Genomic DNA, 22,327 nt, shown 5'->3' with positions numbered 1-22,327 from the left:
TTTCCATTGTTGCTGTTTCTTTTGCTTTCCAGAAGCAGGCTAAACTTATTCTTGCCACTTTGATAAGGTAGAAGACGATCTTGTCTCCATTTTTATCTATTTGGAAATCTGTCATTCCCAATAGGAAGTATTCTGGTTTGAATTCAAATTTAATTGCAAGATTTCTCCCATCTTTTTATATATCTCATACCAATTTTTTTACCACTTTACATTCCCACCACATGTGCATGAAGGTACCTATGTTTTTCTCACATTTCCAGCACTTCTTATTAATCCTTCTCTTCCTGTATTTGGCTAGTCTTTATGCGGTTAGTACCGCATTAAAAACATGTTGTTTCTCTTTTTGAATCAATGTGACAATAACCAGAGGAGCGGGAATACTTAATATGAAGGGTGAGGATAGTGAGCCCCCCCCCTTCCATATCACTTTATTAAATTATTGCTGGTTTGTTGGTAAAATACTTAATGGTCAATATTTTAATGTATTTTTATAATCTTGTTGGTTTATTTAATGGTAATTGTCTGTACTGCAATTGTTTGTTTGCTGGCATCTAATGATTGCCAGTTGTAAGCCACCCTAAGTCCCCCTTAGGGGCTTGAGAAGGATAGGATATATATGTTCGAAATAATAAAATAATAATAAAATAATAAAATAAATAGCACGAAACACTTCAAAACCCTTCCTCTCCCGACTTACCTCAAAACCACCTGAAACTGAAACTTACATGATGTCATGTGCTAAGTGCATCATTGTGGCCCTTGGAAGGGTGAAAATGTCCCTCTCCACCATTGCTTGTCTCTGTTCTATGTACATTCGAAGACATTGGAGCAAGAGAAAGAGAGATATTGAGAGACTGAGATCTGTCAAGCATTTTTTTCCCCTGCCCCAGCTTTCAGAATGAAATGGCTTTTAATTCTTTCCTTTCCCATAGCATGTTTTAGTAATTTTTTGTGGATCATGTGCAAGGTTCTTGCTTTTATCTTACTTACACCATTGTGGTTGTGAGAGTGGGGAAGGGAGAGCATGTCCTGTTTTTCCTTTCGCAATCATATCTCTGACCATCTGCAGCCTTTCTGGCTTCCCACTCTTCAGTTAAGCTCCAGCGAAGGGATTATGAGGTAACTGGCACAGGTGTAATACATATCATGATCCTGTTCCATGTCAGATGCAAGCCACCCACAAGCTATTTGAAAAGACCCATACGAAACAGCAAGAAAGAAACGTTAGCTTGGTTTGTGATAGGATACAAAGGAGTCTTTCAAGTACACACAGCAGAGACTTGTGTGTTAGGCATCTAGTTGCAAGTTATTGCTACTTTTATTTATTAAAGGGGATTTCAGAGGCTTCCACACCACAGAGGAGGAAAGGGCCAAATCCAAGTTTTAGTCAAAACTGTAAAGGGCTATCTTAAGCTAGTGGGGAGAAGGATTCAGCACCTTGGAGAGCTCCACCCTGAAGAATGGCTTCAGTGACCCAATATCACAGCCCCAGCTTCCATTTGTTTGGTACTCATCTATCATTCAAATAATGTTGTGGAGAAAAATATTCGTAAGCATGTACCCAGGAATAAACTAGATGTCCCAACTCTCAGCTAATGTGGAATCTGTTTATCCCCTCCAGATGTTGTGCATACATTATAGAAATGGGTTGCTGTGAGTTTTCCAGACTGTATAGCCAAATTCCTCCTGACGTTTCACTCGCATCTATGGCAGGTATCCGCAGAGGCTGATGGGTCTGTTGGAAATTAAGCAAGTGAGGTTTATATATCTGTGGAATGTCCAGGGTGAGAGAAAGAACTCTTGTCTTTTTGAGGCAGGTGTGGATGTTGCAACTGGCCACCTTGATTAGCATTTAATGGCCTTGCAGGATCAAGGCTTGGCTGGTTGTTGCCTGGGGGAATCATTTGTTAGGTGTTAGCTGGCTCCAATTGATTCTTGTTTGGAATTCTCCTGTTTTTGAGTGTTGTTCTTTATTTACTGTTATGATTTTAGAGGGTTTTTTTTAATACTGGTAGCCAGATTTTGTTTATTTTCATGGTTTCTTCCTTTCTGTTGAAATTGTCCACATCCTTGTGGATTTCAATGGTTTTTTTTCTTTTTAAAAAATATGTTTATTATTTTATCATGGTTTAATACATTTGTTATACATTGTCTGTTTTACAGCAGATACATATTATTCGATACAACCTGCCATACTTTTGGCATCTAGTGTTATTTTTCTGCTTATACATATTTTCTGTCCCTTACCACTGTGCTCCCCTCCCCCCTCTCAAGCCACAGCTTTTACATGTCATCTGTCCAAAATTTCAATTCTTCTTGTGGAGGAAACTTTCCTTCTTTATTTTTTAATCCTTTTTCGATTTCAATGGTTTCTCTGTGTAGTCTGACATGGTGGTTGTTAGAGTGGTCAAGGTTGGTTCATTAGGTGGTCTGCTATGGCTGACTTCTCTGGTTGAAGTAGTCTGCAGTGCCTTTCATGTTCCTTGATTCATGTTTGGACAATGATGCTGCATTTGATGGTCTCTATGTAGACTTGTCAACAGCTGCAAGGGAGACTCCTGCAGAAGCGTAAGGATCCCTTGTGTCCTTTGCTGAATGTAGCATTTATTGGATTTGTCATGTCAAACTACACAGAGAAGCCATTGAAACCTACAAGCATGTGGACAATTTTAACAGAAAGGAAGAAACCATGAATATGAACAAAATCTGGCTACCAGTATTAAAAAAAATAGGTGCCACATATGTGGGTGAGATGTCAGGAGAGAATGCTTCTGGAACATGGCCATAAAGCCCAGAAAACTCACAGCAACCCAGTGATTCCAGTCATGAAAGCCTTTGAAACACATTATAGAAACGATTAAGGTATCTCACAACAAAAATCTAAGCCAATAGGAATGTGAATGAGAAAGGGAATGAGATCAAAATGCATTCTGACAATCAGAAAAGAATCTTCTATGATATTGTACCTCAGGGAAAGGGTGGGGGAAAAAAGAAGTTTCAATGTGGATTTTAGATGTGGGTGAGAACTATAGTTTGATGGAACGTGACAGGACATTAGATGAGTGATCCAATTTTATGTGACCAGAAAGTAATCCTAGTAATTACAAAGAGCAGCTCATTCCATTACTACAATTAAGAAGCCAGCTTTGAATTAAGGGCTTGATTTCGCCTTCTGAAAGCAGAGGGATTGCAGAAGCAGAGGAGTAGGATGAGAGTGAATTTCCATTACGCTACGTTTTCCTAATCAAGCAATTCAACGGAAAATATTGTTTTCGATTTAACTGGATTTTTTCTAGATCAATCAGGTTGTGTTCTCTGCAACCATGCAATAATAACTCTCATGGTCATAATATTAGCCAGACAGAGCATCTTTTCCTATCAGTCAAAACTATGCTGCAATTAAGATAAAATATTTTGACCACATGTGAGAAAAGATCAGCTATTATTGCAATCCAACAGGGTTCAGCTCTTAACGAAATCCATCCATGTTAAAATGGAGTGTTGAAGTTAATCTCCCTTGGTTTCTATTTATACTTAGCCTAGCCCACATCCATAATGACCTGTAAGAGGTTTACAATTGTGATATAGTCCATAGTTTCTGTTGGCATCCCTCTTGGATGTAAGCCATTGTTAATGAGGGTGGATGCCTTTTGTGAAGCACACTTGAGCAAAGGAAGGGACAAAGTCATTTCATCAAGATGGGTGGCAGTGAATCAGTAGAAGAGCTTGTTGCTATGGAAAACCACCACTGGTATGCCAAATTCATGAAAACGTGCCCATCTGGACAGCTCAGCCTGTACGAATGCAAGAAGCTCCTCACCCTTGACAATGCGTCCGCAGAGGCAACTAGTTATGTTGAGAAGGTGTTTAATATCTTTGACACAAACAAGGTAAGAGCTCATTCTAGAGTGTGTTTTTTTGTTGTTAAGTAGTACATAACTTACATCTCATCTTTCAATTATTTGCTTAGATAATACCTCAGCATTTTCATTTTTCTTCATTTTAGAATTTTATTTTGGAAATAATGACATCTTATAAACAATAAATATTGGCACCAATGATCATGTGCTCCTTCAAAACATTTTGTATGCAAAGTTTTCCAGCCAATCTTTTGTAAAATGCTAATGTTCAATTGGACTTTCTGACGCTCTACAGAGTAAATTGAAACCCTTCTGGATAAGACCAAAGCCCCGTTGGTTTAGCATCAATAGCCTGCCAAATGTCTTATAGCAGCGGTTCTCAACCTGGGGGTCAGAACCCCTGGGGCGGGGGTCATGAGGGGTGTCAGAGGGGTCACCAAAGACCATAAGAAAACACAGTATTTTCTGTTGGTCGTAGGGGTTCTGTGTGGGAAGTTTGGCGCAATTCTATCGCTGGTATTTGGGTGTATCAGGTATTTGTGCCAAATCTGTTCCAGTGAATGAAAATACATCCTGCATATCAGATATTTACATTACAATTCATAACAGTAGTAAAATTACAGTTATGAAGTAGCAACAAAAATACTTTTATGGTTGGGGGTCACCACAACATGAGGAACTGTGTTCAGAGATTGCGACATTAGAAAGGTTGAGAACCACTATCTTATAGTAAATGTCCACAATTTGTTCATCCATTCATGTTTAATACTTTTATGGAATTTGTAAACAGTCCTAGAAAATAAAGTTCTCTGGGAAGTAAGCAAGGCCATCCCAACTAGAAACCCATTAAAAGAAACTTCCAAAATCCTATTTATTTCAGTGGGTCTAATCTAGTTGGGAACAGCACTGCCTTGTTGGGGAATCCCTTTCCGCAATGGTTCCCCAACAAATAGTACATAGAGCATTTTGCCTCTGATCCTAAAGGTAATGCATAGCCTCCATGATTAGCACCCGCAAATAACCTGATCCCCTAGTAATCTTTTTAATCCCTGTTTGAAGGCATCTTTTTTGGTGACCATCAACCATCCACACCTTGAAATAGCAGGTTTCATAGTTTTAACATCCTTTTCTCTGTCCCCAGTGTCTTGCTGTTCAGTTTTATGGGCAGATCCAAATTTAGGAACAGTGGCAGAAAACATTTCCTTAATCATATTGTCTTCAACATGTTTACGTCTTCCTTCCCTTCTTTCCCAATTGAACAAGTGTCAACAGTTTAAAACTTTTCTCACAGGGGAATTGCTCCAGCTGTATCTTCATCTGAGTTACCTGTTTTTTCATCTCTCAAACTCTACAACATTTTTAGAACAGGAACATGCAGTATTCTCAATTTGGTTGTATAGGTCTCTCTCTATAAAGGAATTCCAATAACTGGCAGTTTTGTTTTCCATTCTGAATGACACCTGGAAGAGAATTTGTCTTTATTAAAAATTGCTTCTCTCAACTTACAGAGCCCTTCAAATGTGTAGATGTGTGTGTTCATTATTTACAGATTACTATTTTCTACCTTTTTTGTTTCTACTCCAAGGTCGACACTTTGTTAGGGACATACATATACTTATAGGTGTGAATGTTCTTTTTTTAGTGCTACATTCTCTTCCTCCAGCCATTGCACCCAAAGCCATCTCTTCCATGTTACTATAAAGCCCCTGAACCTGCCCCCCCCCCCCCCCATTGCCATTATGGGCTTTCTGGCAGCATTTGGCCACATCCTGATGGCAAGTCAGAAAAATCCCCATAGTCAAAGAGAAAATAATGATATCAGGACTGACATCAGATAGGGTCTCAGCACTGCTATAATAATTGTTCATCAGGCTATGGGGATGTAGCCAGGTGCTTCTCTGATCCTGCCTGCTCACTATGATGCATAGAATGACTGCTCAAAGCAATTCCAGTGACTTTTCAGTAAGCTGAGGGGGGTGGAAATGGCTCAGTTTAGCATAGGTCTGCATGCAGATATTTATTCTACATCGATGAACGATTGATCGAGAGCAATATTTGAGCCATAAAACATTAAAAAAAACCTCTCGGCTTTGGATAAAAGATGTACTGAAGTTGCAAGATCTGAACTCAACTGAACATTACTGAAACAATTGCTGTGATAGAAAATTGCTGTGTTGGCATATCACATGTAGAAAGATGCAACTAATCATGTTTTCAGATTCTAGAGACATGTAATCATCATCATCATCATCACTTTATTTGTAATTTGCACATCTTACAATTTAAAACATGCCTTATGTTCTCTCCATGTGATTAGATCTAGTTCTATTCCCTGTATTTTCACAAGTCCTAATTGTGGAAACAGAGATAATTGAAACAGCTACTACAATTGACCTCAGCAGATGATGTTGTGTAAGAGATCAAAGCTTAACGAGAAACACAATGACATCAGCAGAAGGGTCAGTAGTAGTAACCCATGGTAGTGACAAAACAATGTGACACATGACATCTGTGATTGGATTTTAGACTTAAAGCACCTGCAGGAGTTGGGGAGGAGAGGGGCCCTCAGGTTGTGAGTGAACAAGCAGGACTGGGTGAAGGTGTGTGTAATACCGATCTAAATCTGGGAAGCTCCTTTTCAAAGCAATTCAATCCCACAACAGTGCTCACATCTTTTTCTTGCAGTCACATTGGAGGAGGAGACGCAGAGTGGGGAGCAGACTCGTGCACAAATCACTATACTATAATTTACTGTTTTGCCTGAAGTGTAGACCAGGCCTAATATACAAAACTATAATTATTTTATCCAAGAATCTTGAATGCAAGGGCCCTTCTTTGTGGCAATAGTTTAAGGGAAAATTTAAGCATATTCTGAATATCTGCATTAGAGAAACTTTGGCTAAAGGAATGGGGTGAGTGTATAGATGAGTATTTTCACAGGTGGTCCAAAAGCCGTGTGCACTGGAGCAGGCCAGAACTTGATCTCAGTAAATTTAGCACATGTTTCCAATGCCCATGTGCCCCTTAGCAGTCACGTTTTAAAAAGAAAAAGACAAACAAGAAACACGGGCAAGCTGTAAAACGAAAACAGGAGAAGCCATGCTCTTACAAAGGGATCCTACAGATAATGCCTGGAATCCTGTTGGCATTAAATGCAGACATTGTGTTGGAGGAAAATTCTGAGAGTGCCTTAGACTGTGAGAAAATCAAACCAGTCCATACTCCAGGAAATAATGCCCGGCTGCTCACTGGAGGGAAAGATATTAGAGGTAAAGATGAAGTACTTTGGCCACATAATGAGAAGACAGGAAAGCTTGGAGAAGATAATGATGCTAGGGAAAACGGAAGGAAAAAGGAAGAGGGGCCGACCAAGGGCAAGATAGATGGATGGTATCCTTGAAGTGACTGGCTTGACCTTGAAGGAGCTGGGGGTGGTGACGTCTGGCAGGGAGCTCTGGCGTGGGCTGGCCCATGAGGTCACTAAGAGTTGGAAGCAACTGAACGAATAAACCACAACAATGCCTGTGAATGCATTTTGAGGTCATCGCAGAAGGAGGTACCCAGCATCTCCTTCATGCAATGACTATGAGTGCACAGCCAGCCTTTATGTTGCCAACATTTTGTATGTTGAGGTCTGTATTTTAATGTGCTCTTTTTATTTGTTTTGCTTGCTCCTTTAAGATATCATTACACATGATGGCAAGTGGCACAGAAACAGGTTTATAAATAAAAAACCTGTGAAAGCATGTTTATGTACAGTGATAAGTGATATAGAAATTGTTTTATAAATAAATAAAGTGTGAAACCATGAAAAAAAGTATTCGGCTTCAAAGTTGTTTAGATCTCCAACATACCAGACAACACAGTATAAACTGTTTGCTTATCCGGACTTGTTTGTTGTGTGTCTTCATCTTGTCTCTGACTTATAGAGACCCTATCACAGAATTTTCTTGGCAATATCTGTTCAGAGCGGGTTTGCCTAAGATTGAGAGAGTCAGACTTGTCCATGGCGAAACACAGATTTGAATCCTGCTTTACTTATGATCTGTTCAATGTACACGTTAAATCAAAAGGGTGATAAAATGCAGCCTTGTCTGGCCCCATTGCATTTCTCTGTATTCTGTCCTGAGGGATGGTTCTTGTTCTGAGTACAGGTTTCATATCAGAACAATCAAACATTATAGCACATTCATTTCTTTAAGAGTGGATCATAATTTTTTTTATAATCTATACAATTAAAGGTTTTGCTATAATTTATGAATAATTGGCTGGTTTACTTTTGAAATTTTGCTGTGTGATTCCTAGAGCATCTTCCTTTTCTGAACTACAGCTTGGACATCTGGCATTTATTGTATGTCTTTTCTTGCATGATGTAGTAATGCAATGGTCCTATCGTTGCTATGCTCCCTGGTATCCCTTTTTCTTGGTGCTCCAGTCTGTGGGACATTCCTGTGGTTTCCATATCTGTTGACTGATTTTAGATCAGGTATCCTCAAACTGCAGCCCTCCAACTGTTTGGGCCTTCAACTCCAGGAATTCCTGATAATTGAACAAGCTTGTTAGGGCTTCTGGGAGTTGGAAGCCCAAACAGCCGGAGGGCCACAGTTTGAAAATGCATGTTTTAGATAGTATGGGACCAGAATTTGTGTCTGTAGCTTCAAACAGCTCTGTTCATAAGACATTTAGTTATATCTCCCAAGAGATCTTGCTGCAGCTTCCACTTCAATTACTAACATTGCAGGTTCATCTTTAAATGGTTATTCCTTGAAGGAATGTATCATATTTTCATCTCTGTTGTATGTATTTTCTATTTATTGTTTCCTCATCTTTTTATTTCTACTTGATCATGTAATGTGTTACTCTGCTGGTCATAAAGCATTCACTCTTGGCTTAAATTTCCCTTTGATTTCTCTGATTTTGCAGAAGAAGGCTCTTGTTCTTGTTTGTTGTCATTTTGTATTTCTCTGCATTGATCATTACAGTAGTTCTTTTCTCTACAATCAAAATGCTGGATCATTTCTGACACTATTTCTGTCACCTTTTACCTCTGCTACCCATCTGTCCTTAACTGCTTGAAGGATTTCATTTGTCATCCTCTGAGACTTCTTTCCTTTTTGGCTGCAGATAGTGTCTTTTTAAATTTCTACCTGACAATGTCCCTGGCTTCAGTCCAGAGTTATTCTAGCTTCCGGTCAATTAGGCTTAATAGTGCAAAATTTTGTTTTACATTATCTTTAAATCCTACAAGAATATTCTTCAAGTTGTAATTTGACACACTAGTTGATTTATCAAAGTATCAAATCATTTATATCGGTCATAGACCAGCACAGGAAATAAAAGTCACAGTTTCATACAAACTTGGTACGTTTAGTACATTAGAAATATAGGTGATGCACAATAGGGGGTGAGGGAGCAGAAGGGGAAATAGGATAAAAACATGCAATGCACAGGTCTATCAGCAAATTATAGATTCCAGGAAGATGATTACTGGGTGCACAGTTAACTTTTGGGACCAGTCATCCCCTGACAGATTTTGTATGCTGCTGCACAAAACTTTGCAACATTGTAGGTTGTAGCTGAATTACTATCTACAAGTAGCAAGGAGGTATAAAATTGTCCTGAACGACCTGGGTACTTCTATATCAGAGGTAAGATAAGCCTGGCACGGATATCCCTGTAGAACGGGCACTGAAGGAGCACATGTTCTATTGTTTCTATATGATCCGAATCACAAGGGCAGAATCTCTCTGGGAAAGAGATCTTCCGGTAGCGGCCTTCGAGTACAGCTGACGGGAGAGCATGGCATCGAGCCAGCGTGAAAGCCCTTCAATGAGTAGGAACCTCTAAATTTGGGGAGTAAGATATCTGCCGTCTTCATTGATAAGGAAGGCTGGAACAGAGGCAAGATCTAGTTGGCACTCTGTGTCTGTTGATTTAGTATTATCCTTTACCTTTACTCTAATTTTTGATATTAGCAGTTCATTGCATATACCGCAGTTTTACCTGGTTTTTATTTTTTTAGGGAGAAAGGCTCTGCCCAACTTACCGGGTGGAGAGGTTGTGGGGAAGGGCACCCTTCTGCCCACCATTGCTCCGGTGAGGGGCTTCTTCCTCCCAGAAGCCCCCTCTGTGTCGGGAAAGCTTCCTGCCAGCTGGGCTAGCGGTCAATCAGCAGAGGCCTCTTTTCAGCCCGTGATTTAAATGTTTCTATCTTCTGGGAGATTTGTTCAGAATGGTTTGCCTTTGCCTTTCACTGAAGCTGGGATTTTAACTTGCCCAAAGTCAGCCAGTGGGTTTCCATGGCTGAGTCAAAATTTGAAACCTGTTCTCCAGAGTCGTAGACCAACACTAAAACCACTACATTGCACTGGCTCTCACAAGCAAACTACAAGTCCAAAAGCTCTTTTTGTGCTACTTGAAAGCCATATAGCAATTGCCTGTGATATTGCAACTGTCCAATATTATAGGCAACTGGCAATATCACAGGCAACCCATCTGTTCATTGGTAGCATTATGCCCACAACCGTCCTTTTTATCTGTGTCTCTGCCCGGAACTGAACTCTATAATTCACTATTTATCTGCATTTCATTTACCAAAAGTCTTTCATATATCCATCTTCTTCTTGGCTCTTAAATCTTTCTTCTTTGTTGCTGCTTTTTTGTTCAGAAATCATGCAGCTGTCCAGAAGTCTATGCCGAGAAGTGCAGCTGCAATTCAACATTTGAAGGGCTGCACTGGTCCAAACCCCTGCTTTAGCATCTTGCAAATGTGTTTTAAAGGTTATTGTTGGTGCCATGCTTTTTGTGTTTAGGAGGCTTCTCTTATGTCCCTGCATGGGGAGCTGGAGCTGACAGAAAGAGCTCATCCGCACTCTCCCCGAATTTGAACCTATTGGTCTTCAGTCCTGCCAGTACAGGGGTTTAACCCCTTGCGCCACCGGGGGCTCTTATATCATATTCCATGAACACCATACTAAAAATAGATCTGTTAGCTTTGAAGAATCACCAACATTTTAAATTTCTCCTTTTAATTGTGAAACTGACTCCTAGAAAAAACACATTGACAAAACATCCTATTTTCTTATTTATATTATTATTGATAATGTTTGTCTTCACTGGGATTTCTTAGGTCAGCTGTGATTCCAAACTCTCTTTCCCCCCTATTTATCTTATACAGTTCCAGATTGTAAACCAGGGGGAATATCTTTGATTGCTAGCTTTATAAAAAGCCTACCTATCTTTGAGCTCAGCAATCATAGTTATGGACTGAGGCAAATATATATATATCTGGAAAGTGAAAAAGAGCTACCTAAAAATAGTAAAGCAGACACTGCACTTTAGTGGAGCCCAAAGGTGGAGAGAAGTATGCAATTTGAATTATATAAGTAATCTTGTAAAATTAAAGGGAAGTCCATGAAGCATCCTGGGGGAATATATGCCGGACCAAAGGCAAAGCACAACAGAGTGTCCCCTTATATTCCATGTGCAAAAGCTGATGAACTGGCAGCTTAATCTTTCTTAAACACATGATCATGAGTCAGCCTTCCACTTCACAGGAAAATAAAATGACAGGTTAAGAGGTGCAAGATAGGCAACGTGGATAGAAAGCTCTCTCCACCTACACTTCACTGCCACCTCCCGGCTGTTTGAAGCATCTGCCTCCCTTTTCACAACAAAATTCAAACTCCCCAAAATGAGTTATGTCTTTGCTGTCCAACCAAAATGCAGAAAATATAGCATACAAGCTTTTGAAACATCACTGGCTTCTTCATTAGACAAAGCTGTAAAAAATCATGTGGGAGAAAAGTGATGATGCTAGATGATGTCAAATGTTATTTCTGTTGTCAGTTAAGATGGCCTAGAAAGATATCAGTATATCTGAAGATACTATTTTTTGATGTAAGAAGCAAAACTTTAGGAGTTAATTGATATACGGCAATTCTCTGATTTTTTTTTAATCTCCCAGAAAGATAAAACTTTTTTATTTGAATTAAATTCAATATTCTCTGCCCAAGAAAAGGGCAGTTCGTTTCACACAGGGGCAGCCTGGATCTCAAGGGAAGTTACTTTTCTGTTGCTAATTTAGTTGAAATTTTCTTCCATCTTAAAAACGCTTGGGACCAGAAATGTTTTGGATTTTTCAAGTTTTGGAATACTTGTGTTTGAATATATGTTCACAATGAGATATCTTGGACTCTATGCATGATATTAATTTGTGTTCTATAGACGACAGAAGGTAATTTTATACAATATTTTAAGTAATTCTGTGCATGAAGCAAAGGCTGTTTAGTGTTTAGACTAGATTATCAAAAAGAAATGTCAGGCATCTATGTGCACATCCATGTACACATTTTTGCATTTTGGAATATTTGGGATTCGCAAATAAGGGATGCTCAATCTGTACTTCTGCTGGTGCCTCACCAAACTACAAATCCAAAGATTCCATGACATTGAGACATGGCAGATAAAGTGGTGTCAAACTGCATTGATTTTACAGTATAAATTAACATTGAACCATTTTCTCTAAGTTAATTCCATGATTCACTACATTAGGAACTGGATCCTGAGGCAAGATGGCGTCGGCACGATAGGGCGTGATTTAATGGGCTCAGATATTTATGTTTTTCCTACTCCCTCTCCTTGAAATGGGGAACGGAAAACACAATAGGACTAGCCCTGAATCTCTCCAGCATCTGTCCAACATTGTCAACTACTATACTACACTCACACCCCATCACATTGCTGACTCATACATGGCGTATTCTCAATTTAATTTTTTTTTTAATCTGAATCATTTTGCTTCCGTCAAGCCAAGCATCCCTCATCATAATTCCTGGAACATGTTACAGATTATAAAGAAATGATTAGTGTTTGGCTGAATATTGCCACCACTTATTCAGCACTGAACCAAATGAGAACTGACTTTCAAATGCCAGTTGGATACTTATTGATAATACATAGCTATCCTTCACCACCGAAACCCCTGGAAATGCTTCTTGCATGCCTGCATAATATACACTTTTGGGAACAGATGTTTGTCTAGTTTTCATTGAACATAAGAAATATATCTGCTAACCAAAACCCAACTTTCATGGCAATGCTGGATCCATAGAAATTTACAGGGGACCTAGACAATATCATTTTCCATTGGCATTCGTCTTGTTACAAGCATAGAATTGAAACTGTAAGGGGTTACAAGAGTCACCTAGCCATGCCAAAATCCACAGAATTTCCAAAAGATGACTATCCAACCTCTGTTTCAAAATTTCCAAAAGACCCCATTATCTTCTCGGGTAGCCTATTTGATAGAATTAACAATGTTTGCATCTTTATGCCTGAGCATTACTTGTTTGAATATTACTTTCCGGAAATTTAGACATGACATGTAACTTCCTGTGTGTTAGATCTTTTTCACATCCTCTCTCTCCTCATGCAACTCTAACCTACAGCCATTATTTTCTTTTTCCCACTGTCTCCTCTATTAGGTTATATATTTGTGCTCAACCACAGTAGGTAAAACTGTTTTATGTTTTGCAAAAAAGACTAAGCTTATTTGTTTTCTCTGCTGGTGGCGAGGGATGTCAGTTTTGCCACTGTTATTGCTCTGCTAAAGAAATCCAGTACTTTCTCCCATTTCCAAACACTATTCTATTGTCAAAAACTCTTATTATCAGGACATTCTTCCTAATGCACAGGTGGAATTTCTCATTTGATAATTTAATCCAATAGTTTGCATTTTAGTCTCTGGATCGGCAGTGCTTATTTATCCCCCTCTCTCCATGGGCTGTGTTGGGGAACAACGACATACTGGTTCTAAAATACAACACATACAACCAGTAAAACAAAAAACAAAAAAACTAGTTAAAACATCAGTTTAAAATAACGGAATCTATAGATATTAAAACAACCACCACATAATTTTAAAATCATAATTTAAAAATAATCTGGATAGACCTGCCGGAAGAGATAGGTCTTAACAGTTGTTTTAATTTCAGGCAGTGTATTCAGCTGTCAAATTTCTTTTAGCTGATCATGGGGGAAAGTCCTCAGAATGAGGGCTATCATGTCACCTCTCAATTGTCTCTTCTCAGACTTTTTACCATCTTGATCACACCACTCTGGACATATTCCAGCTCGCTAATATCCTTCTTGAATTGTGTTGGTTACGTTTATCTTTCACTCTCCTCCAGTGAACTTAAGGTGGCACACATCTCCTTCTCTTTCACTTTATCCTCACAACTTTCTTCAGAGATTGATCAGATTGCGAGAAACCGATGTCCCCAGGTCACCAAGCCAGTTTCACAGCTCATGAGATCTAACACCTGATCCCATAAACTCTGTTCGGCATCTTAACCACTACACCACACCGGTCCTCCCATATATTCCCAGGACTTTTACCCTGTCTTTTCCTCTTTACACAGATAATACATTAAAGAAGGAAAAAATGGGTTTTTTTTCTCTTTTGAGAAATAGCTTGATTTTTACAATGTACAATTCCATTTGATGAGAGGCACTGTATGACAGCACTGAAAGACTTTTTTTTAAAAGTCTCGTTGGTTGTTGTGGATGCATGCTACAGAATCCTGGGATTTGAAGTTAATTCTCCATTTAAAAAAGGCTAACACTGCCATTCAGGAGAGTAAACTACAGCTCTCTGGCAGAGAATTTTAAATTGTTCACTAAACTGCAAATTCCTATGACACTTAAAAGCAAACTGTTACAATTTAATTAGTGTAGACATATTCACAATTATAAATACAATACCCCTAGTTTTTCTCTGCTTCATCATCTCACTTTATTATTCCGTCCTTTATCACTATCAACACATCCGCTTTATTCTCTTGATCTTTCTTCTTAGTTACCTCACACAAAGTACCTATTAGTTGAAACCTCTTAGAGGTCAGATTTTTGCCAGGAATAGTTGTCGAGATCATCCTGAACTCGCCACTTCTTTCAAAACAATATCATTCCAGGTTGCAGAATGGTGGAGCAGAGATGCATTCACCAAAATGCAGGGCACAATTTAAGGAGCCTTTTCTATTTATCGGATAATTTTATTCCAAGAGTAGGTCTTGGTTGTTTTCAACATGTTACAAAACCTGTCTATTTTAAAAACAGGCACTGGAGATAATCTCTTGGTTAAGAGTCTATTCTTACTTAGCCTGTCTTTGGCCCCATCTTGTAAGAGGTTTAGAGCCGTTGTTAGTTTGTGAGTGGACATGAGCCATTGAAGATGCGAAGAAAGGTACACAGATGAAACGCCGGGACTGAGGATACCTTCTGTCCAATACAATGGGTAACAATCAATCACTATTGGGAGATGTAGTCTCTGATCAAGATGCTCATTATTTGTACACCAAATTTATGAAGGAGTGTCCATCAGGTCAACTCAGCTTGCATGAATTCAAAGCCCTTCTGGGTCTCCGTGATCTGAATTCAGAGGCAAGCCACTATGTACATCAAGTATTCAGTACCTTTGACTTAAACAAGGTAAGCCCGGTTTTATTAATTGCTTTTGTATTTAGCTACAAGTGTTGTGGTTGTGTTGTTGTTGTTGTTGTTGTTGTTGTTGTTGTTGTGTGCCTTCAAATAATTTCTGACTTACGACAATTCTAAGACAAACCTATTGAATATATGGTTCCTGAATTAAGCATGGCATTTAAGCTCATGGCACACTTTCACCTTTTAAAACAGTTTTCAAGAGTGATATTCCCCATGATTGTGGAGTTTTCACAGTAGCTCATTTTTATGGTATTCTAAAAGCAATGTGTTGCTTTGTGTGTGCCATATACTTATTCTTCATTGCACTTAAGCTGGCTGCCTATATAACCGTGCCTACTTGGAGTAATCACCCCTTTGTTAGAACCATTTGACTTTTTGATATCTACATTTTATTTTTCAACCATTTTTATATCTGCTAGGTTAAGAGATTCATATCACAACTGCTATGAATGCAATGAATTTTCTATCCTGAACCATTAACATTAATGGCAACTCTAGTGCTGCCTAGAGTCTTCAACAGAACCATGAAATCCCATTTCAAAATATTTATATTGCTGTTCTGTTTTATTCCTAATTTAAGGTGTTTATCATCTTCTATGAGGTAATCAAATTCCTAAGATATTATTAAACCAAAACACTCTGTAGTTTTGTAAACAAATAAAGCATTCTCAATATTTATGTTTTAAAATTTAGTTTTATGCTACTGTTTACTTCTTTTGCAAAAAATATCAGTGTAAAAATAATATATTCATGAAATACTTTGTTATTGTGTGCCTTAAAGAAATTTCCAATTTATGCTGACCCTAATTCAAAGCTATCATGGGATTTTCAGGGTCTGGTGTGTGACTTGTTCAAGGCCACCCACTGGATGTCCATGGCCAAGCAGGCAATTGAACACTGATCTCCCAAGGCATAGCCCAACACTCAAACCATTACACCACACTAGCACTCCACAGAAAACACTACTGGCTTGATTAAACAGAGCAAAACAAAACAGGGTAAGAATAAAACTGTATATTCCTTCTCCAAACATTCTTGCATAAGAGAAATGCATACAAATACAATCACGTTTTAAGTTTTCTAATCATCATCATCACCCAGTAGTGATCGACACACTGGGTGCAGTGCCTAAAGACCTTGGCCTGCACTTAAGCACAATCGGCACTGGCAAAATTACCATCTGTCAATTACAAAAGGCCACCCTACTAGAATCTTAGAATCTGCACACATTATTCGCCAATACATCACACAGTCCTAGACACTTGAGAAGTGTCCAACATGTGATCCAATACAACAGCCAGCAGAGTGATCTTGTTTTCTGTGCACTAATCTTGTTGTGTTTCTAATAATAATAATAATAATAATAATAATAATAATTATTATTATTATTATTATTATTATTACCCACCCTATCTCACCAGTCTACTGACTGGGGTTTTCACATCTTTCTCTCTTCCCTTCAAATGTGTTATGTGGAAGTGTAGATCCAGCTTGAGATTGTTGCTACTTTTTGCCTAATGGCAGGGCAAGCTCTAGAACTGGGTTCAAAAGGAATGAATGCTATTCCATAGGAAAGAAAATGGAAATAAGAAAGTTCAATAGGCGATAACATTAATTCAAGTTCCTGTCTTCATTAGAACAACAAGCAGTTTGAAGTAATGAAACAAAATTACTAATGTAAGAGTTTTACTTAACACGGACCCCTGTGGTGCTCCTGACTTCTTAATGCTTCCTGAATTAAGCATGGCATTTAAGCTCATGGCACACTTTCACCTTTTAAAACAGTTTTCAAGAGTGATTCATCATTGCTGTGTACAAGTACCGTATTTACTCAACTCCAGTGCACCATCTATTTTAGTGTGCACCTCAATTTTCAAAACCTGGTGGGGAAAAAAGATTTGCTAGCAAATGTAAGGAGGCAAAATCAAGAGGTGGGGGCAGAGGCTCAGGCTCACTCTGCATCCCTTTGAAGAGTTTGGAAGACTTTGTTTCAAGAACAATACAGATTTCCTTTCTTTCTCCCACTCCACCTTCCCCTTCTCCTTGCAACTCCTCTTTCCAATCATGAGGTGAAGGAAAAAGTGGGGAAGGCAGAGGCTCAGCCTAGCTCCACATTCCTTTGGAGAGTTTGGAAGGCTCTGCTCCAAGGAGAATGCACCCTTCCTCTCTACCTCCTCCCCTCCTTTGGCCTTTGCCACATCACTGGGAAGAGTCCTCCCAGGAGGGGGAGGAGAATAGGAAGGCTGCGTTCTCCTTGGAACAAACCCTTCCAAACTTTGCAAAATGATGGTGCCTTTGGGCTGCATGTCTCCAGAATAAGGTGTTGGCGCACAAAGGGGGTTATGTGAGTATGTGGGCAACAGAAGTGAGGGGCCCTCATGGGACTTGCAGGTGGCTTGGAGTACCAGGAAACCCAGAGGTTGGGTAGTTGGAGGCTGCTGCCATCAAGTCTCACCAGTTGGCTGGTCAACCAAGGATGTGGGCTTCAACAGAGCTGCCAAGAGGCTGGGTTTCAGGTGTGATTCTAATGTATCATCAAGTCTGATGCACATCCTGATTTGGGAGGCATAGTTTACTTTTAAAATATGCAGAATAGCCTCAAATAAGTATGGTACTTTGTTGCTATTAAAAGAAGTCTTTCAGCTTAATTGTAATTCAGAGAAAGTCCAATTACTTTCTTTTCCAAATACATTGTGGACAGAAATGCCAGGGTAATAAGATATAACAATAAAAAATGTAGACAAAGAGATCCCAGTTACAGCCTGACAAATACATTATTTGAGTCAGTGTAATGACGAACTTCCAAAGGAGCTGTAAGTGTATTTTCAAAGGCTTTCATGGCTGGAATTACTGGGTTACTGTGAGTTTCCTGGGCTGCATGGCCATGTTCCAGAAGCATTCTCTCCTGACATAGGTGAAACATCAGGAGAGAATGCTTCTAGAACATGGCCATACAGCCCGGAAAACTTAAAGCAACCCAGAGCTGTAAGTGATTGTATGGTCATTTTCTTTGTTTTGTCTAGTTACTGATTCTGTCATATTTCTTCCAGTCAGTAATTTAGTGAAGCCATGTGATTAAAACATTAAATACAGAAAGCTTAAGGCTAAGGATGCATCTACACCAAGCATGGACAAACTTCTGCCCTCCAGGTGTTTTGGACTTAACAACCGGTAAGAAGGTTGGGATTTTTGGGAGATGAAGTCCAAAACACCTGGCGGGCCCAAGTTTGCCCATGCCTGATCTACACAGTAGAATTAATGCAGGGATTTTCGTGAATCAGGAGAGCTCTCAGGAGGGGTCTACAGTTCCAGTGGATCTCTCCAGTAAGTTTTTGAGGGGGAACTGGGAGGCTGGATGGTGGCTGGTTGCCCTTCCAATTCAACCTGATTTGGGAGGGCATCTAGCCACCCCAGCCTAGGGAAATCTTGGGGTTGTGGGAAGGTGTGGGGACTAAATCCTGGGAGGAACTGGGTTAAAATAACTCAGTTCCTCCTGGAAGTTAGGGCAATGTAGAAAGGCCCTCAAGCTCCATTATTGCCTGGGTTGTTTTTTTTGGGGGGGGGGGGGGGTTGTCGTGTCAGGAGCAACCGCTCCTGTTGTACCCCGCTGCCTGGGGTAAAAGAACCCAAAGTCTAAACTTATACTTAATTCATTTCTACTTGGATCTGTAATTTTAAAACTAAGAAGAAGGGGGGAAAAAAACAATTGTAAGCTGGGCTGGCCCAAGGCACTTTGTTGAATGCGTCAAAGCATCCAAAGGAATTCATCCCACTCATCCAAATCAAGGCCCACAGTACTGGAACTAGCTAGACTTGTTTGGTTCATGAAGGGGATGAGAACCCAGAAACACCTTTCCCAATTTCTGCCTGAAAACAAAACAATAATTACAAAGTTAACAACTACCAATTGCAAGGGCAGCATCTGCAGGGTCCCCTGAGAAATCAAATAACCCTATGTAACATGATTTTTTTTTTGTTCCTGGGTAATAAATATAATTTTCTTATTGGTTCTATCATAAAAATATGAAAAAAGTTTATTAGACTGCAAAATCATTGTTGCAGCCTACACATTGAAATGTTAAAAATGGTATTAATAAAAATTAAGTGCCTACACTGAAGGAAATAATAATACTACCCTCAGCCACAAAAATGATGTTTCTGGAGTGTAACAACTACTTTCAAAGTACCGCACTATTAAAAAGCAAACACTTTCAAACCAGGAACAGATTTTTTTTTCCAAATTTTATTACATAGTGTAATTACATGAATTGGGGGAGGGGGAGGAGAGATAGATATATAGATAGACAAATAAGAAAAATGTTAATTTAGAAACTGTCACATTCTACTCAAAGAAACTGGAACACCATCTTAGGACACTTCTGAGTAACAATGTTTTCTCTATTTATTTTGATGAGCTTTCTGTGGCTTTTCTGTAATTACATGAAATCACTTTGGGACCACCTTTGCTCAGACTACTTGCTGCTTGCAATTAGAGGTGGTTAGTACAATATGAAATGCTATTATACTGCACTCCACAGCTTTCTGTGTTTGTTTTTCCCATATAGCTAGCTTTGCCCATATTATAAGTTTCAAGGGGAAAAGAGGAAATGGTGAAATCAATTTGCACTGATTAAATTGTGAAAGTATCTCTTTAATGCTGACCTAATTTGCATAGCATTTTGCTCTTCTGTTTCGTTTATTTTGTTGTTATTTGCTATCAAGTCATCTTTAACTGATGGCAATCCTGTGAGAATGAATCCCCCAAGATTCAATCTCTTATCCACTGACCTGCTCGGATCCCTGGCTTTCTTTATTAAATCGAACCACCTGCAATATCATCTTCCTCTTCTTATTGCCTTCACTTTTACCGAGCATCATTTCCCAGTGAGCCACAATATCTCATGTTAACTGGCTTCTTGAGGCTAGGATTCTTTTCCTCCTTCCATTATCAACCAAACCATTTCAGATCTACTTTGGACTTCATCCCATGTAGTATTCTCTCTGTCTCCTCTATGTTTCTCTGTGCTGCCGAAACAGAGTCCAACAGAAGCCGTAACATAACGCAAGGCCATTTCCAGTGATTGCCCATGGGACTTTATTACAACAGCACAGAGAAATGGATGGAAGTTGCATTTCCAAAAAATGGATGCTACCCCACTCAAAAGCCAGAGAGAAGCAAGGAGAGGCAGGGAAAAGATGTCAGATGGCTGCCATCCCTGAAGACAAAAAAGCAAAGGTCCTCAACAGTAGGGAACGAAAGAAGATTGTTCCCTCCACTCTTCTCCACTTTCATGGGATGAGGTCCTAAGAAGCAACTCATAATATTACATTTTTGCACTACAACTTCAAGATTGCTATAACCAGCCTGGTCAATGATGGATTATAGAAGTTGTAGTCAAAAAAAGCTTGTGTAAAAAGACAAATGGAAATCCTTAAAGATATGTACATGCATAAATGAAAGAGGGTAAGATGACTGCCTCAGTGCTCTCTCTGTCACTCCCCATCACCACATGCACAGAGCTTTTGCATAACATTGATCAAAGCTGGGGGGATTCTAGGAGCAGTAGAAGTAACATTTCTGAAGTTCTGCCATTGATACACTCTTAGAAGTTTACCAGATACCAAAAAACAATAATAGTGCTCCATCTTAGAATTGTAGAATAATGAACTGCAAGGGTTGCAAGAGATCGCAAGGGCCACCTAGTCCAACTCCCTCCCTTGCCAGTAAGGGACCCCTAAATACATTCCACTATTTCTGAAATGAAGAAGGCGTGCCCATCATCTTCTAAGTATGAACTTGCCAATGGTCCACATTCATGAAATTGCAAACTATGGACCGAGAAGCCAACTCTTTCTCAGGGACATCATCTTCATAGCCAGTTGTTCACATGTACTATTCTCTCTCTGCCTGGGCCATATCCTTTAACGGGAAGGAGTCATGAAATAACAACCCCAAAGTACTTTCCCTTCCTTCCCTATATTGTCCTTTAGCTCATAGTTTCCATACCCTTTACCTTGAAAAATAATTGACAGATTTGTATTCACTTCCTGCTGTATACTTAACTGAGAAGACTGAAATGCCAAATCACATCTGGTAATTCTAACATTTGATATCCCTTGTTTGATCCATCTGTGTCACTGAGGCAAGTGGTACTTGGGAAGTGCCCATTTAGTTAAATTGTCCATTTTATTGCTAAGCATGCACGCTCTCTCTGCTCATAAATGAGCATGCTGAAGGGCAGGAGGGCTGCCAATGTCAGGGGGATGTCTGCCTGGTACATTGTTCGTCGCACCGTGGGGACATTGACATTCAAAGTTAATTCACTCTGTTACACAGAAAATGTCTCACAAACACATGGTGGGAGAGAAAACAGGAAACTAATTAGCAAATACCTGATATTGGAAGTTTTGTATTTGGGAAGCACATACTCCCAGTGCTATTCTGTACAAATCTCCTCTTAAGTCCCATTAAGTTAATTGGGGATTACTCAAGGGTCAGTTAGGAGATGAGTATAGATTTCATGTACATGACTCTTCAATAGGCACTATACAAATTTATTCATTTGTTTAAACATTTATATGACACTTTTCTAATTTATCTACAAAATCAAATATAAAACAAAACCAAAACAAAGCATTATTAATGAGATCTAGATCCAATATAAAAAGCTCAACTTAGAAGTGTATCCTGAAATCCATAGTTTGGAAAAGGCATTTTCAGAGAGGTTCTAATTCTCAGAATTCCCCTAGTCCAGTGGTTCTCAGCCTGTGGGTCCCCAGATGTTTTGGCCTTCAATTCCCAGAAATCCTAACAGTTGGTAAACTAGCTGGGTATTTCTGGGAGTTGTAGGCCAAAACATCTGGGGACCCACAGGCTGAGAATCACTGCCCTAGTCAGTATGGTGATGCTCTGTTGGAACTATAACATGCTGAAAATAAGGTGGCTGAATTTATGGTAGACATTA

At 39.3% G+C, this 22,327-nt stretch overlaps 1 protein-coding gene across 3 annotated transcripts in view; it reads left to right on the top strand.

Annotated features, from left to right (window-relative positions):
- The window catches only part of GUCA1C (guanylate cyclase activator 1C), a 72,840-nt gene that overhangs the window by 17,758 nt on the left and 32,755 nt on the right, over positions 1-22,327 (top strand). The window contains exon 1 of one of the 3 annotated variants that reach the window (XM_060770656.2): positions 3,574-3,890. The exons of 1 other annotated variant lie outside the window; for it this stretch is intronic. In XM_060770656.2, the coding sequence (XP_060626639.1) occupies positions 3,699-3,890 (192 nt within the window). In that variant the 5' untranslated portion in view covers positions 3,574-3,698. Of the gene's footprint in view, positions 1-3,573; positions 3,891-15,028; positions 15,351-22,327 lie in introns of those variants that run through there. One more of the 3 variants, XM_060770655.2, reaches the window with a different exon arrangement.

Source organism: Anolis sagrei, chromosome 3 (genome assembly GCF_037176765.1).
Source record: "Anolis sagrei isolate rAnoSag1 chromosome 3, rAnoSag1.mat, whole genome shotgun sequence".
In the NCBI taxonomy this organism is placed as follows: Eukaryota; Metazoa; Chordata; class Lepidosauria; order Squamata; family Dactyloidae; genus Anolis; species Anolis sagrei.
This window is presented reverse-complemented; position numbering and strand designations above follow the sequence as displayed.